Source organism: Formica exsecta, unplaced genomic scaffold (assembly GCF_003651465.1).
Source record: "Formica exsecta isolate Colony F162 unplaced genomic scaffold, ASM365146v1 scaffold669, whole genome shotgun sequence".
In the NCBI taxonomy this organism is placed as follows: Eukaryota; Metazoa; Arthropoda; class Insecta; order Hymenoptera; family Formicidae; genus Formica; species Formica exsecta.
The window spans coordinates 141288-158061 of NW_021853432.1; the positions used below are offsets into that span (position 1 = coordinate 141288).

A 16774-nucleotide genomic window follows, 5' to 3' on the forward strand; every position below is an offset into this window, starting at 1 on the left:
TTTACTTTATTTAATTATATACTTGTCTTTTTTTTTAATGTTTCAAGAGAGTCTCTTCAAGAGTTCCTTGTCCCCAGTCATGTATCACATGTTCGGATGCTATGCTATTGTTGTCAAACTAGTCTTGGATTTATGGTATATGATATCGCCTACTATTGAAAGTGAGATTGAAATCATGCGTCGTGCGTTGGTCGATGACCAGGTTACCTTGGTATTCATGTCGCTCTTGCAAGATAGTTAATTACTTACAACACTCGTATCGTCGGGATTGACACGAGCATTCATCGATGCACGGTAGAGTCTTCATTATCATGGGTATAATTTAAAAAATCTTTAATAATCAACATAAATAATCCCAAATTAATTCAACTTATGTTGAAATCGCGTAAATAAAAATGCGCTGCTAAAAACAAGGATGTAACTTATAGAAAGCGGCGAGATCAAGCGCATTTACGGATTCGCAACGCCCTTTTTTTACTGCAGAATGTTGACGAGCCTATCTATCATCGTCATAGAATCTCGTTGTTGACGCAATACTACTTGTCGCCGCCGTTAAACGAATCTCGCCGGGAGCAATCGTAATTCCGATGACGAGAAAAATCTTTCGGGCATTAGCGGGGAAAGGCGGGTCGCCAACCGCGCGACATGAATGGACGAATTGTTCTTACGAAACGAGCATAATATCCCCAAGGGATTTCTCCTCTCGCATATCGCGCGAGAAAACAGGCTCAAGGTAGCCGTCGCCTATGCAACCGCGATTATGCAGCTGCGTACGTGGAAGTCGATCGTCAGGTGCGTTCGTGTATCTCGATCGTTATTCCCTTGCGGTTGCTCTCGCGTGCCTTCGAATACCGGAGGCGCTGAGAATTACAATATTGTGCGGGCATGGAAAACTATGCGAAAATTATGCAACTCTACAATAAGAGAAATGGTTTGCCCTCAAACACCGCCAGCTGGGGTATTTTCGCAATTTTACACAACGTTCACTCGATCTTGTGTATTTCTCAGAGTCATTAAAAAATATGTATATACAAGTCAATCTATTTTATTTACTCGAAACCTATCCTCTCTTAAGTTTAATATGCATGATGCGTATGTACAAGGTGAGACGCGGCGGAGATTGGCGAATCGAGACATTTCATAATGCGATTCAAGTTTCGCATTAAAAATATCGTGTTGTACGCGATGTACGATGTCAAACACGGATTCTCCCACGTATGCCGGGATGCAACTGCGATCATTGCCGATTGTTGGGTAACGTGACGCGACCGGTTCGTCGGGGGCCGCAAAACGGCCCGGTTGGCCGGAGGCCAGACGCAGGAAAGAAGGGCGACGCGAAGCGTCGACCAGCTGACCCAATGTGCCCGGACGAGGATGACCTCGAACAGCCGGGTACATCGGTCCCGATTGCCGCGGTAACAAGAAATACCCGTCGTCGAATAACCGGATGTCACCTGCTCCGGTCATCCCTAGTTCAACATCACTGGATCATGCCCGAAGAAACGCGATGCAGTCCCGTACACCAAAAGTGGTGGCAATCGACGCTGATAAAATGAAAAATTAAAAAAAATTGCACCAGATCGTGACAAATTATTCTCAAAGAATTATATACAGTAATGAAAAATGTCTTATTTTCTCTGACTAAATTAATTCTATCGTCGCTAATCAGGTTACAGCGACGTTATAATGAAAAGGGCAAAATGCGCAAAATTATCTGTCGCGATATATCGTATATATGAAGTCACGTGCGCACGCAAGTATACAGACACTCACGTGTACGCGGAAATAAAACAACGTGGAAATATTCCTCGCGAGAAGAGGAGTCGGTCAGATAACTGTACGTCGCGGCCTCCGGACGACATCTTTGGTGTCGCCGATGTCTGGCGTCCTTTACATATCCATATCCGTAGACACGCTCATTTCTAAACGTTTCTTTTTTTTTACTCATTTATTCCTATCATTTTCTTGAATTGCGAGTAATATGTAATCAAGTTTTCTAAATCCGCGGAAAAACCTTGCAAGTATCATATTTAAGACTTCAATTACCATCCCTCTTACTGTGTAAATATCAGAAGAAGAAATTATTATTTCGATGTAGAGAATATCTCTGTAAATACGAAGTGAATGTGTCGACATCCATATGACGCATAGCAATTATTTCGCGAAGAGCTATGACCAAATAAAGCTCCTACTATCCTTCAATAAATTTCCTTTCACCACCCACCGTTTCCTCTGTCAAACTAAAACAACGTGGAAATATTCCTCGCGAGAAGAGGAGTCGGTCAGATAACTGTACGTCGCGGCCTCCGGACGACATCTTTGGTGTCGCCGATGTCTGGCGTCCTTTACATATCCATATCCGTAGACACGCTCATTTCTAAACGTTTCTTTTTTTTTACTCATTTATTCCTATCATTTTCTTGAATTGCGAGTAATATGTAATCAAGTTTTCTAAATCCGCGGAAAAACCTTGCAAGTATCATATTTAAGACTTCAATTACCATCCCTCTTACTGTGTAAATATCAGAAGAAGAAATTATTATTTCGATGTAGAGAATATCTCTGTAAATACGAAGTGAATGTGTCGACATCCATATGACGCATAGCAATTATTTCGCGAAGAGCTATGACCAAATAAAGCTCCTACTATCCTTCAATAAATTTCCTTTCACCACCCACCGTTTCCTCTGTCAAACGCATCACAGCAGCCTTATGCATCCAACATTGCATGCAAAAATTAAGCATACTAATTAGATCGTTTAAAGATATACTATGCGTTAAACATATCTTTTTTTTTCTTTCACAGATGGAGCTTTATCGAATAATGTTAGGGCTTCCAGGATGGAAAGGGATCTAGAGGGTAAGTCTCCGCAAATGTTTATGTAATGTATCTAACAAATCTATGCTAGTCGTGACACATTTGCGACACCTGAATCACACTGATACACGCAGACAAGGATTGCACTCAAAATTGTGTTTTCCCTAAACTTAAAGGATTCGATATAAAGTATTTAATTTTCTATTTAATTGTAACATTTTTATTTAGTTTAAATATATAACAAATTTATTAAAATATAACAAAGCTTGAGTGCAATCCTATGATATCGAACAATCTTTCCGCTTTGTTCTTTGTCTCTGCTCTCTAATCTCTTCTCACAATACATCATTTCTCGTCTCAGTTCTTTATGTGCGTGTTGACGCGAGGTGCGGCCGTGTAAATAAAATTCTCAAACGGGCAATACTTTTCTATCGCTAAATTGACTACGATATGTATATGTCATTTCATTTTGATGGTATTTGGCCTGTCATATGATTAATTGCGAAATGCTCCTTCCCAAAGACATGAAAATTCATCATGCTGCCCGGAAAACATATTTTGATATTCTTTCAAAAAACCTACACGATTCGAAAATAATAGAATTATATATAATATTTTTGCTATTTAAATTTTTAGATATTATTTTAAAGAATAATAAACTTTTTTTTTCTTTTTATCATACATTTTTTCATATATTACTCGATAAGCATAGAATTTTCAAGATCTAAGGGTTATACATAAGCAATTAATGATTAAACATCTTTCTTTTCCTTGCATGCCTATGCTGTTTCTATTCAAAAAACTGTTTTTTTTTTTCACAAAGTAAGATAATGACGTAAATTAAGCAAGGTACCACGGATATAGTATTACAACAGGTGTCCTAGGCTACGAAAGAAGAAGGCTAGTCTACTAAGATCGTCTATCTCTTTTTTTCTGTTTCTGTTTACTGCTCCCGTCTGCTCCCCGCCTTCAACTCTTCTCAACAACTGGATGCCGTCTGCCTCCAACGTCCGTCCGCCACTCCGTCTCTCCGACGACCTACATTACAATAAAAAATAACAATATACGCGAATTGCATCGACCGCCGATGTAAACGAACGTCAACGCACGGTATATGACAATTACGACACGAATGAATTCGCAAATGCGAAACGTGGCTGAACGAATCGAATTCGTTGCACACATTTGCGCTTGGTTTTGAACGGAAAACGTATTTTGACTTCATGTCCCGTTGCAATCGCTTCCCTCGTTTTTGCTCGTTCTCGATAATTCTATTGATAAATCATCGACGTACTACGATGGCGCGTATTTCACGTGGTTAATGATTTTCCATTGCCCCTGGTATTTTCTTCACTTTCGAATTTGACTCTTCAGGAGTGACTACAGTCCTCTTGGTTTCGGCACGTCCCGGAAAGTCTGTACCTCCAGTTGGATTATTGACAAAAACCGCACGAACGTTTGTGCAAGATGGGGCAAGCACCGAATTCGCCACTCAAGTTCTTGGTACAACTTTAGACAACGGTCGCCTCTACGCAAGAATTCTATCCACATCCAGCAGAGTGTTCTATGATAAAGAGCCGACGCCAGATCCATCAAGTCCCTATGTCGTTTATCCATCGAGAGCGGAAAACAATTGGCGATTTAAGGTAGCCCTCGATAACGCACCGATTAAAGCTATCGAAGAAATAAAAGTGCTGAGTGGTGATAACGATGCGGAATCGAACGATTCTGAGAGGCAGAGGAAAACTGCTAGTATAAAACTGGACGAGTTGTCCAAAGAGAACGATATATTTAATAAAAGAGAGTTAAATGTAGATGCACAGAGATTCAAACCGGCAAAGGTACGACCGGCCGACGATTTGCCCACTTATACTGTTAAACACGAGTACGTGACGAGCAGCTTCGATTCGTTCGACGATGCGCAGTCTAAGAGTTTCAGGCCGCGAGAACCGAAAATCTTTAAACCGCAAGTTCCGAAGGCTCCGCCGCAAAGAAAAGCGGAGACGAAACCTTTTGCTACGGTGACCTATCACGGTTTCGCGGACTTCACGACCACGGTCGGCGACACCGTCATCATCTTCTCGCCGAGCACGTCGCCGGCGCCCATGGGACGCCCTGCTACTACTATTAAAGGCGACGCTACGCTTCGTCCGGACGATGGCGTGGCAGTGCTGAAGATTCGTCCTACGACTGTGATGGAACATGCAAGAACCGATCGACCTTACGAAGGAGATCGAAAGCATGCTTCGGACGATCAGCTATTGAGTGCAATTAATCGCGGTAATATTCAACCGAGTGTCACTGAGGAGACTGAAGCCGAATCGTCCACGATATCCACGGAACCGTTACTACTGGTACCCGATGTCGAAACGGGATCATTGAAGCCGACAGGTCTTCTAAAAGTCATCGACTCTACTACTTCGTTGGACGGTACTACGACTCATTACAAGAGCCTTATTTATGGCACGTATATTGGCACAAACTATGCGCAAATTATTCACACGTCTTCAAATGTATATTATTTCCCGGATGAAGCTACTGTAACATATGGAGGAACTGACGATACCACGGTGGATTATGGTACAACCGGAACGGAGTCTGACGAGCAAGATACCACTGTCGAGACACTGCCTTCTACTACACCGACGACCAACGAAGAAACACCGTTCGAAATAAACGAATTGACCACTCCGTTGAGAGGTACAACGGATAGTGTCTTAACAACATTGAAGGACATTTTAGAAAGTGCGAGAAAAGTGCTAGGGACGACCGAATCAATACGACCGATGTTAGATTACGAACTTCCCAATGATATAATGTCAGGAGAGCCTCAGGGTCGTAGTATTAAAGGTGGCTCTTCTCAGAATAATCATCAGTCCGGCAAAGACAAGCCGCATAGATTTAAGTCGGATAATACAGAAGAGAAAGTAACGTTAGCTACTAAATTACTACCATCTACCGTCTACAAGACGTTCACATATTTCACGACTTTCTTTATTCCGGACAATGATCAGACTACCACTTCTATACGCTCTCGAGAAGTAGTCTCTTCCGAGATAACCTTTTTGACGGAATTAATTGGACCTACCTCGACCGACAGTTCGATTCAATCTACTTTGTTACCAGATACAAAAACACCAAGTTTATCCGACGAAATCGAAGAAGAGCAGACTACTAAACAAGACGAGGAAATAGAACTCATCTTTAAAACTTTGTATACGACGTATACGTATCTAACAACATTCTTCCAAGAAAATACATCAAGTGTATCCAGTCGACAAGTCGTCGAGACTAACGTTATCACGCAGACCATTGGACCAAACGGCGTTTCCGCCATTGTCGCCGGTCTCTTTGACAAAGACGAATCCGTTTTGATATCACCGACAACAATATCGCAGCATATCTTCCCGTCCGTAACAAACGCTCAAATTCCTGAGGAATTTAACAAAGGTACCGAGCCTTATAAAGTTTCTGACGAAACGACGGAAGAAAATTTAACCACTTTCCAACAGCAGGATACTACTGTACACGAGAACATTCCAACGGAATCTATCACAACAGTGGATGATTTTGAGACATCGGACGGATGGATCACTGATTTAGAACCGAGTCCTACCCCGGCTATAGCGAGTCAAGCGATAAGAGAACAAGTGAAAACGTATTACACTACTTATACGTATTTTACCACTATCTTTGTGGACGATGAAACGGAAATCGAGACACGAACTGAAGTCTTCACTAATATCGTCACAGAGACTATTACGCCCACAAACGTTCAACCGGTTCCACAACAAACGACTCAATCAGCGACGCCAAAATCTGAATCTGCCGAGAATAAGCCTGCAGTTCCTCCAGAGATCTTGGCATATTTAGAGGCGCTTCAACGTCAAAAGTCTCAAGAAGAGGCGCTCTTATTGGCAAAAAAAATTCAACAAACCAATACTGACGAAGCAACGCACGCCGAAGAAGTCACAACTCTGACCGAAAACAACACCGAGTCAACAACGGAACTGCTTACTACCTTGGAAGATCGGTCCACTAAGCATCTAATCAACAATTTCCAAGTAGGCGCGCAAGTAACACCCAATCCTCCGGCTGATATGAAAGTTCTGGGCTCTATGATTACAGATGTTGTGTCATCTTCTAGCTCCGGTGGTGGCACCGTTCTGGATGTGATGGATAAGAGAAATGCCGTTCCTGAAGATCAAGAACTGTCAGAGTCCAATAATCACGAAGTAGAGCCGGCACCGACGTTACTTCTACAGACTAGTTACACGACCTTCACGTATTTCACGACAATGTACAAAGGCGACCAAACGAATGTCGCCAGCCGTCTAGAAACAGTTACGAATGTCGTCACAGAGACTTTAAGGCCGTCTCTCGTAGTGCCGGTTCCGACCAGCACATTGCCGGTGACGTACTTCACAACCTTTACTTATTGGACGACATTCTACAAGGGTGGCGATACCATAACCACTAGTCGCGAGGAAACGGTCAGCAACATCGTCACACCAGGAGTTTCGCCTACGCCTACGGTGGAACTTGATGTAATAATGACGTACACGCCAACCGTGAATCCACTGTTGGAGGAGGATTCTCTTGTTAACGAACAAGAATCCAAAGTCACGGCGGATAATGAAGTTACGCCTTTAGGCAACACTGCTCCTGAAAAATCAATTACCGAGAACACAAACGTATTGTCTAAAGAAATTATAACCAGCTCTAACAATAAGAACGCCGTGAATACTTCGTCAATTTCGCCCGAACCTACGACTTTTTATACTACATTCACTTATTTCACTACCTCCTACGTCGGAAATCAGACGATTCTAAATAGCAGATTGGAGACAGTAACCAGCGTATCGACGCCGGATATTACAACGCAACAAGCGACCGGTCGCGCAATTAACGGCCCTATATATCCATCGATTCAAATATTAAACACCGATGAAAAAACAAGCGTGACACCCTCCAAGGCATCCGATAATCTCAAAACAGGTTTGATCTCGACGATACGTTCAAGTGAAGTACATGAAGATATTACGACACATTACACGACAGATGTATACGGTACTTATGTAAATGGACATTACGCACGAATAGTACAGAGTTCGACAAGAATAGAAACACCGCCCTTACCTTCCTCCTCGATAGCTACACCGGTTCTTCCTACGGGCGTTTTGTCTTTGAATAAAGGAAGCGTAGTAGATGTCGACGAGATCACCACTGTTTACTTCACAACTAAGCAGATTGGCACGCTTTTCAAGGGAACCTACGCCAAAGTAATCGAGAGCGCATCAAGCACCAAGATAGATGAAGAAAAAAAAGCGAGTATTCCGCCGACTCAAGGTCACCGAACCGGCCTTGTGCGTTTGATTCAGGGTCAAATCGAAAATGACGGAACAACTACATTCTATCAATCGAAAGTTATTGGTACTAGTATCAATGGTAGATATGCTCAAATCATCGAAAGTACTTCCAGCTTCTTTGCGTCAAATCCCACGACAAATATTTCACCAACTTCTACTCTACCTCCGAGCCAGTCGACAGGTATTCCAGAAATTTTGCCTTCTCCTGCAGTTATCCAGTCTTCCCTTTCAGAAGATTCCACAACAGAATCTCCGGACCACGACGAGGATTCCAGCCAGAACGAAGAAGACGACGAAGACGACGAAGAAGGCGAAGATGGACAAAGTTCTAAAAAGAAATCACGATTAACATTCTCAACTAGAAAGAGAACGTTCACGCCAGTGATCAGACCGTTCGCCTCCAGGAATAGACCGACGTTTAATCCGAAACGTAAAGGCGCGCAAGCTGCGACGACTATCACCAGAACGGATATAACACCTACGATAACCGCGACTTTGGCTGGCAAAAGTAACAGATTCGCTTCGTCGCGAGGTCGCGTCACTTCGCCCATCGGGCCATATTCCTCAACATTGTCTCCGTCAGGTTCTAGACGATTTTCTGCCAGACGGGGAACAGTTACTTCGAGCTCGGTATTCCCAGCGAGCAGTACTCGCGCTAGAGGACAAACCAAAATAACTCCGTCGTCTGTGTTTCAAAGTAACAGACGCGGACCAACGTCAATAAGAGGATCTTCCTCTAAACTCGCAACTCGCATTTCGAGTTCTGTGTTTCCCGGCGCTTCCTCGAGATATAGACCCGGTATTCGACCATCGTCGACGTTATTGAGAGGACAACCTACGGCTAAGCACGACGATCAAGAGAACGATGCTAATGAATTCACTACAACTACGCTCTTGACAGATGAGACGCCATTCACAGAGTATTTTGAAGGCGAAACTGTTACTACACCTTTGCAGACTACGACAGAATCATCGAGAAGATCTACGAATCCGCTCTTGCGATTCCGCAGGCCTATTAATTTAAACGGTAGATCAGGAACTACTGCACGACCACCGGCGACTACAACACCGAGACGATCGGGAAATTTAAATAGACCGAGCGCGCCGACAGTTCCCAGAGTGACGAACGGACGAACAAATAACCGAGCGACTCCTCCAGTATCCACAAGAAATCGACCAAGTAATACAGGTCTGTTTCCTCCACGTGGATTTCTTGGTAGAAAGCAAGAATCAGCCACTGAAGAGCCAAATGAAGAACACGACAGCGAGGATGACGCAGGTTTCGAAGACGAACAACCCGTTGAAGAGATATCAGATAACGACTATGAAGGATCTGAACACGAAGATAGAAAATCGAATGTAAATGTGAATCGTCGTTCTGGAAAAGCCGTTGGTTCCGTCGTACAAATCAGACCTTTCGGAGCTAGAACAAGAAGAGTCCGTCGTCAGGCTAGTCAATTGAGAACATATAGCAGTCGCTTCCATAGACCCGTTCAATCGTCATCTATAAAAGATGAAGAGAAATCTGATTTACTAGACGCCGTAGCGAGTAAAGATGACATTGTAAAGATAGCACCAAAACCTAGCGCTCGATATAATAATCGAGCGCGGAGTTTGACGCCATCGCAATCACAACAGAAGATATTTAATAATCCGGATCAATCGACGGAAACAACGGAGTTTGTAAATCAGCAGAATAAACCTAAAACCAGACCGAATCAATCTACTAATGGAAATAGAAACGGATCTGTCAGAATAAAACCGTCATCGATCTCGAGCAATGGAAGACAATTTACGTTAAGAGAAAAAGATGCTGCTTCGAACAGATCGGATTACAAGAGACCGACTTCAAGAACGACCAGTAGATCAACCAGTAAAACAACTCAGAACGGAAGAGTGAGACCACCGAGATTACGAAACGGATCTTCCAAATCTTCAACTGGATCTTCAAATTCTCGAAGAGTACCACCATCCCGCGGATCCTCAAGATCGACGAACGTAAGAAATGGAAATAGCAGAAGAGTTCCTACAAGAGGCAGAGGATCTTACGAGGATATCCGTGAATCGCCGACCGTATATCCGAATTTTGATGGCACGATAACCGTGACGCATTACGTACCGACGGAGGTCACGATTCCTGTGATAAACAACGGCGTCACAGAACATCGTAATATCATAACCCAGCAACCCAGCACCGAAGTTCTCAGACCTTCACAATATAGCACGGTAACAGCTGGAGACGGCAAGTCGCTTGTGGTAATCGTCAGCGAAGTTACGGGTACCAACGTTCAAGGCCAGACCGAGGTTACACGATTTTTGCTTCACGAGACACCCACCACACGTATCTCGTACCCTCTTTCAAGCCTCGGTGGTCGCCGCGTCTCTCAATCGGTTATCGTACCCACGACGGTATATTCCGTGGAGAATATAGTTTCTACGATACAACCGTCCTTGTCCGGGAATGCTCCTCTCGCCAATATTCTTCTTTCGCAATTACTACTGGGTCAATTAGGTCCGAATCCCCTGTTACAACATCAAGCTACGCCCACCACACAATATAACACACGCACTACTTCCTACGTCACCACAATAACAAAACATCAAAGCACTGTCATTCCCCTCACTTTCCGCGGAAAAGAGATCTTGACGACTCTAGTCGATTCTTCGACCGACGTTGTCACCGCGACAGAATTCATAACGGACACCGTTGTAGTAACTCCAACAGCCGCGATATCGGCGGCCAACATAAATTCTCTCTTGCTGTTGCTTCAACAACCGCAGCCTCAGCCGCAAAATTCTAATCCGTTGCTGGATCCTCTGTTCGCGCCTCCTCCGTTTACGCAGAGCAACACTCTACCGGGTGAAGTCGAGAGAAGACATCAGCCGGCCGATGGCGACTACAAACACGACATTTACGAGTATTCCGAGGAGGAGGCCGAAGTGGAAGAATATCAGAAGCCATCTAGATCGTACGGCGGACGTGGTAAACCAAATGACAGAAAAAAAGCCTCCGCGGCTTCCAATAAGGTCGAATCCAGCGTAGTGACGCTCTACGTTTCCGGCCGCAGACCCGGAGAATTCAGCACTGTTTTAAGCACTGTAAAAGTCGGTGATTCCGTTACTGCATCCAGAAGACGAAGAGATGCCTTGGAAGAAGCTATCGAAGTCCGACCCTCCATACCGCCATCATTGCACGCTGGACCGGCGGCCGTCGCCATTTTAGCGGGAAGCGAAGATCCCATCGACGCACATGCACCGACACAAAGTCTCGAGAGCGTAGTGGGTGACGTCGGACGGCATATTTCCACGTCCATCTATGCCTAATATTATCTTTTCCGCCAAAAAAAATCTTTCGCTCCTCACCTTCTTCCCTTTCGCCTTTATATCATAATTTCCATAATTTTCTCGAAATCCAGAGAGATCCACAGATCTTAGAATTGCCCGAAGCTAACGGTCTTTCCTAAAATCTCTATTCCATTCGGAGAGCGTTAGTTTAGCTTTCTTCGGACACAGTGGACAAAAAAGAGCAACATTGACGAAAATCGAGGTTGCCGCATAATGTAATATAGATAATAATCGAAACTGCCGAGATCTCCTTTCTTGAAGCAAAAGAAAGAATTGTGGGTAGTTGGCAGCTTCGGTGAAAAGAGAGCTATCCGCGAGGATGGCTATTTCGTATGTCCGTTTTGCAGCTCGCTCTCTCCCAACTTCTCTCGAATCTTTTCTATTCCCTTCTAAAAATTTCCCCTTCGAGCGTCGTTCCCACATTTTTCTCCTATTATACTAACACAGCCTCGATCTGCCGCCGCACGCGCGCCCACACGATAAAGTCGAACATGATACTCTCTTCCGTCGACAACATTACAACAAACAAACACGTCGTACGCTTGTTGCGGATAATGTCACTAAAACGCACAGTGTACGAGGCGAAATCCAATCGGACGTGCATACAAAAACAAAACACAAAATGTCAGCGTAATTTAATTTCAATTGATTAACGCATCACAAAAAAAATCGTCGAAAACAAAGCTTATTCGCAAAGACTTTGATATCGATCGCGGAATGAATCTAAGCATGAGATGGATAATATGTATTCAAACAGACGAGTAGAAACGCATCGCCTTTGCAGGTGATTTCTATGATGAGTCGGTGCAATATGGAAACGTAAACGTCGAACACGAGAGAGAAGGCACCGTCAACGTATGGTCCGCGAATGAGGATGACGTAAATCTTGGGAAAATCGACAACGAGGACGGATCTCTTGAGAACGTGCCGAAAAAACGTGTCAGAATTCGAGTACCTGTGGTGCGTAGCAGAAATGCTAGACAACATAAGCTTACGGTCGTCAGACGTAGACCTTTAACGTCTCGCACGAAGGATCTCGCGTATGTCACATCTACCGATCATGCGCCACGAAGAATCGTGGTAACGCGCGTCAGGACTCTCGGATCGGACAAATCGATCTATCCGACCGAAACTCCTATCGATTATCAATCTGCCATCGGAAAACACAAAGTGACTATAACCAGACGCAGAAAGCTTCAATCCACGCCGATATTATCAATGTCAATCAAGGATAAAGTTAGAGTTACCAGGAAGAAGCTAGTTGCAGTGCGACCGATACTACCGACGCCTACTGTTGCCATTATCACTACCGGATTCTTTACCGTACCTTCCGAGTATGATGAAGAATATTCAGACGAGGAAAATGAGGACGAAGACATGACTGTTGAAGAGGAAGATCATATTGTTGTTACGCCTAGTCTTGAAGAAACACCGAATCTTATTGACAATAAGCCGGATGAGGAAACGAATCTTACGTCGTTGGAAGCCAGTTCAACCATATCCGAAGAAAGCACGTCAGACACGCCAGTGATTATTACCGACAATTTCTTCTTCCCTCAATCTGATGACAAGAAAGATGAAGAATATGAAGATGATTATTTCGACATGACTACTACTACTGAAAATGTTGATAATATTGCCATTTTAATAAAAGATGAACAGCATTCCACCACCGAAGTGATTTCTATAAAGGACGAAAATAATGTCGTGTCTAATAAAAACGACGTTGAGACAATACATGATAATATTACAACATCAATCAGTCAAATCACGTCAGAAAAACCATCCGAGGATCAATCAATAAAGATGATTCAAGAATCCGATAACGCATTGATTAATATAACAGAATTGATCGATGGTTCTTTAGAAAATAGCAATATTACCACAAAAGAATCTAAAATTGCCATATTGAATGAAGATGTACCAGCTACTGAATTTATTCCTATAGAAAAAGATAATGACGATAACTTTGCAACGAAAGAGTACACGACAACTGCCAGTCCTGAAGAGCAAACTACCTTCATGGATGATGTCACTGCATTAAACACGCCTGAATTCACCGAATCTACAAGCCTTTCCGATGAAGAAGATGCTACGAGAATACCTAACACAACAGAAGAATATATCTCATCCATCACCGAGGTGATAACGCTCGGTACGAAAGAAGAGAATCAAGAATCTTCCGAAGCTACCGAGCGCGGCATGATGCCGGAAACGATCAGCGAAATTCCGGAAGAATTACTAACAGTACTGCCCATACGACCGGACGTTAAAATCGACTCTAATTCAACTCAGATTTCTCTAGTCGAAACCGCCCCTTTATCCAATGCCACACTCGCGTCGAGCTTTGAGAGTGTTATACCACTCGCGACTACGAAATTACCGTCGAATTATCCCGCCGATTCGTACATACCCAGCGTGATACCCCTCGGCGCGAATTACACTCGCGAGACAAAATCGTCGGTCCGCGGAACCTCCGTACTTGACACAATTCCCGTAACGAAAGTCACGACCAAGATCGCTTCGCCCACGCCGGAGGAGATCGAGGCCGGACTAACAGATGATCTTTACCTGTCGCTGTCCCGTCTCGATTTCCCCGAGATCTTGCCGTCAAAACCAGCCACGATCGGCTTAGAGACCAGATTTACGCCGGATCTCATGTTAGAGCCAAGCACGAGTGTTTATTATACGGAGACGGTAGTGACGTCGACGCGACTAAGGACGTACACATACGTGGTGACACAACAAAACGGACTGGATACTAAAGTGACATCGTCGACGACTGTACGACCGAGAGTGACGACACTTACGCTGACGGTGCCCGTCACGGTGACTATCACTCCTACCGTGGAGTCGTCAGCCGACTTCGTATCGTCTGTGTATAATCCAGTACCCGTTGCCGGTGAGTAGCCCTTTTACTCATCTGAAACCTCTCTCGCGACAATCACACCGTGCCCTCGAAAACGTTAGTCTTTCTGAGAATTCTATGAAATATCATTAAAATATATATTATTAAAATTGTTACTGTATTGCTCGAGATTCATAAATTTCCAAAGTAAAAGGGTGAAAGTTATAAATAAATAAAAATAGCCATTTTAACGTTGAGTGCACACGGTGATTGCCGCAGTGTGTAATATAATCCTTAGACTAATAAACTTTTTTTTCGCTATAGACTTCCTGATTCTCGATTACGTGAATTTGATTAAACGAAACGAACTATCTGTGCAAATACTCTGTTAAATACTGTGTTATAATTGGCTTTTGGTAATCTAAATTTTTCCTGTACAATACAACCCTGTATATGAAATGTACATATTGTATATGACAAAATGATGCTGTACATATCTAAATTTGCATTTTTTTTCTTATACGATATATATGAATATTAATCATATTGCGTATAAACTATATAATTTTTTCGATTATATTCTCTGTGTAAAAATTTTTCGTACGTTCGATTGTATGCCGAATATATGATTCACTTTAATAATAATATAGATATTTGATCTCGCGAGGAATTTATACTATACAAACGATAGGTAAGCTTATATCTTTTATCTCAAAAAATTTTATTTTGTATATATCATATTTAGATAAGTAATATCTCGTTATTGCGAGGTAATTTTCCCCTCACATATGCAAGACACTGTGATATATTGTTGTTTATGGAATCGTAACGATAGGAGAATATGAGGCGAAGGACGAGGAGGAGGGACGCAGGTTCAATCTAGCGACCCGTGTAATGTCGAATGGCGTGGAAGTCATCGTCGCGGGGCCTACTCCGGCTCTGCGATGGGAGAACTCGAATCCTCAACCTACCCTCACCTTGTCAGACGCGGTGGTCATGCTCCTGCCGCAGGATAAACCGAACGAGTTTGTCACAAAGACTTGCACAACAACTTTCACGTATCTCAGCACGATCACCAAGGATGGAACGACTACCGTCACTACAGAGCAGCAGGTGCTTACGCACATATATCTGGGCGCATTTAATCTTTTCCAAAAAATAAAATATATTAAACGTTCAAATTTTATTCCACTTTTTGCCGTTATCTAACTTGACTATCTAAAATTCTTTTGTTCCTACTGATAAGGTACAGGAAAATGTACAAAAGAGAAATTATTGTATAAGAATATTATGGAGATTTTTATGTATTATAAGTTGTTCAAATTTTTTTGTCAGCTAAAATATAGTATTGATAAAACTGACAGTTTTAATATCACTTATTAAAAAAACAGAAAAGATATAGGTAATCTTGAAAAAAATCACGTAAAAGATAATTTTAACAAAAAAATATGACTTTTTTATGTGAAATAATCTCTTTCTTATTTTCTCATATCATGAATAGAAAATGTTTTACAGATATTCAAGTTTTTAAAATCTTCTGTAAAACTGGTTATTAGTAAAAATTTGTTTTTTTTTTTTTTCTAGGTTGTAGCGAACACGGCGACGGAAGAACGACATAGAAAATCTGGCTCCGAAACGGCAGCTGTGACTCTGGAAGCGTCCCCGACTCTACGTACCGAAGTATTTAAAACGACTTACACGTATCTGACCTTGAACACGGATCATCCGGATGTGAATGACGCTTTGGAAAGTAGCACGAAAGTTATAACAAACACGGTTACCGCACCGCAGCATTACCTAGACATGATTCTCGAGCCATCAGAAGCTCCGCGACCGGAAACAAATACATATCTCAGCACCAGAATGTTGGAAAAAACATTTATGGAAGAAGGTCGTACGAAAATAGAAACGATCAGCGACACGATTACCCAGGTTAGCTCGCTTTTTCGCAAACTCTGCTATTTAATATCGATGCTCACTATGATATCATGTAATTTTATTTTCGATTTATTTGTTTGTTTAGCTAATTGTAACAGAATCAGCACCTCCGCCACGACCGACCAGTGTCACAACTACCTTGACTGCCTTGGATAATACTGACGGTAGCGTGACAGATACAACAAAGACATATTACATCACGTATACATATTTCAGTACATTCTTGGAAAAGGGTAGCACGGTAGTTCGTACGAACGTAGCCACGTCGACTGATGTGGTATTAGAGAAAGTGCCAGTGCGAAAAACCACCATGAAAACCATTCCGATTAATCTTACGCAGGAACCTATACAGATATTTGCTACTAAAACATATCTTACAACCTTCACTTATTTTACGACGTTACTGCAGGTAATTATTGAATTTCTATAGTACAATGTATTACATATATATATATA

General features: G+C 42.7%; 1 protein-coding gene across 1 annotated transcript in view; it reads left to right on the forward strand.

Annotated features, from left to right (window-relative positions):
• The first annotated feature begins 1217 nt into the window (after window positions 1–1217).
• LOC115243031 overlaps window positions 1218–16774 on the forward strand; it is a 27943-nt gene continuing 12386 nt past the window's right edge. The window contains exons 1-7 of the mRNA XM_029819688.1: window positions 1218–1392; window positions 2807–2860; window positions 4193–11475; window positions 12298–14434; window positions 15216–15493; window positions 15965–16312; window positions 16404–16727. Coding sequence (XP_029675548.1) covers window positions 1218–1392; window positions 2807–2860; window positions 4193–11475; window positions 12298–14434; window positions 15216–15493; window positions 15965–16312; window positions 16404–16727 — 10599 coding nt within the window. The remainder of the gene's footprint in view (window positions 1393–2806; window positions 2861–4192; window positions 11476–12297; window positions 14435–15215; window positions 15494–15964; window positions 16313–16403; window positions 16728–16774) is intronic.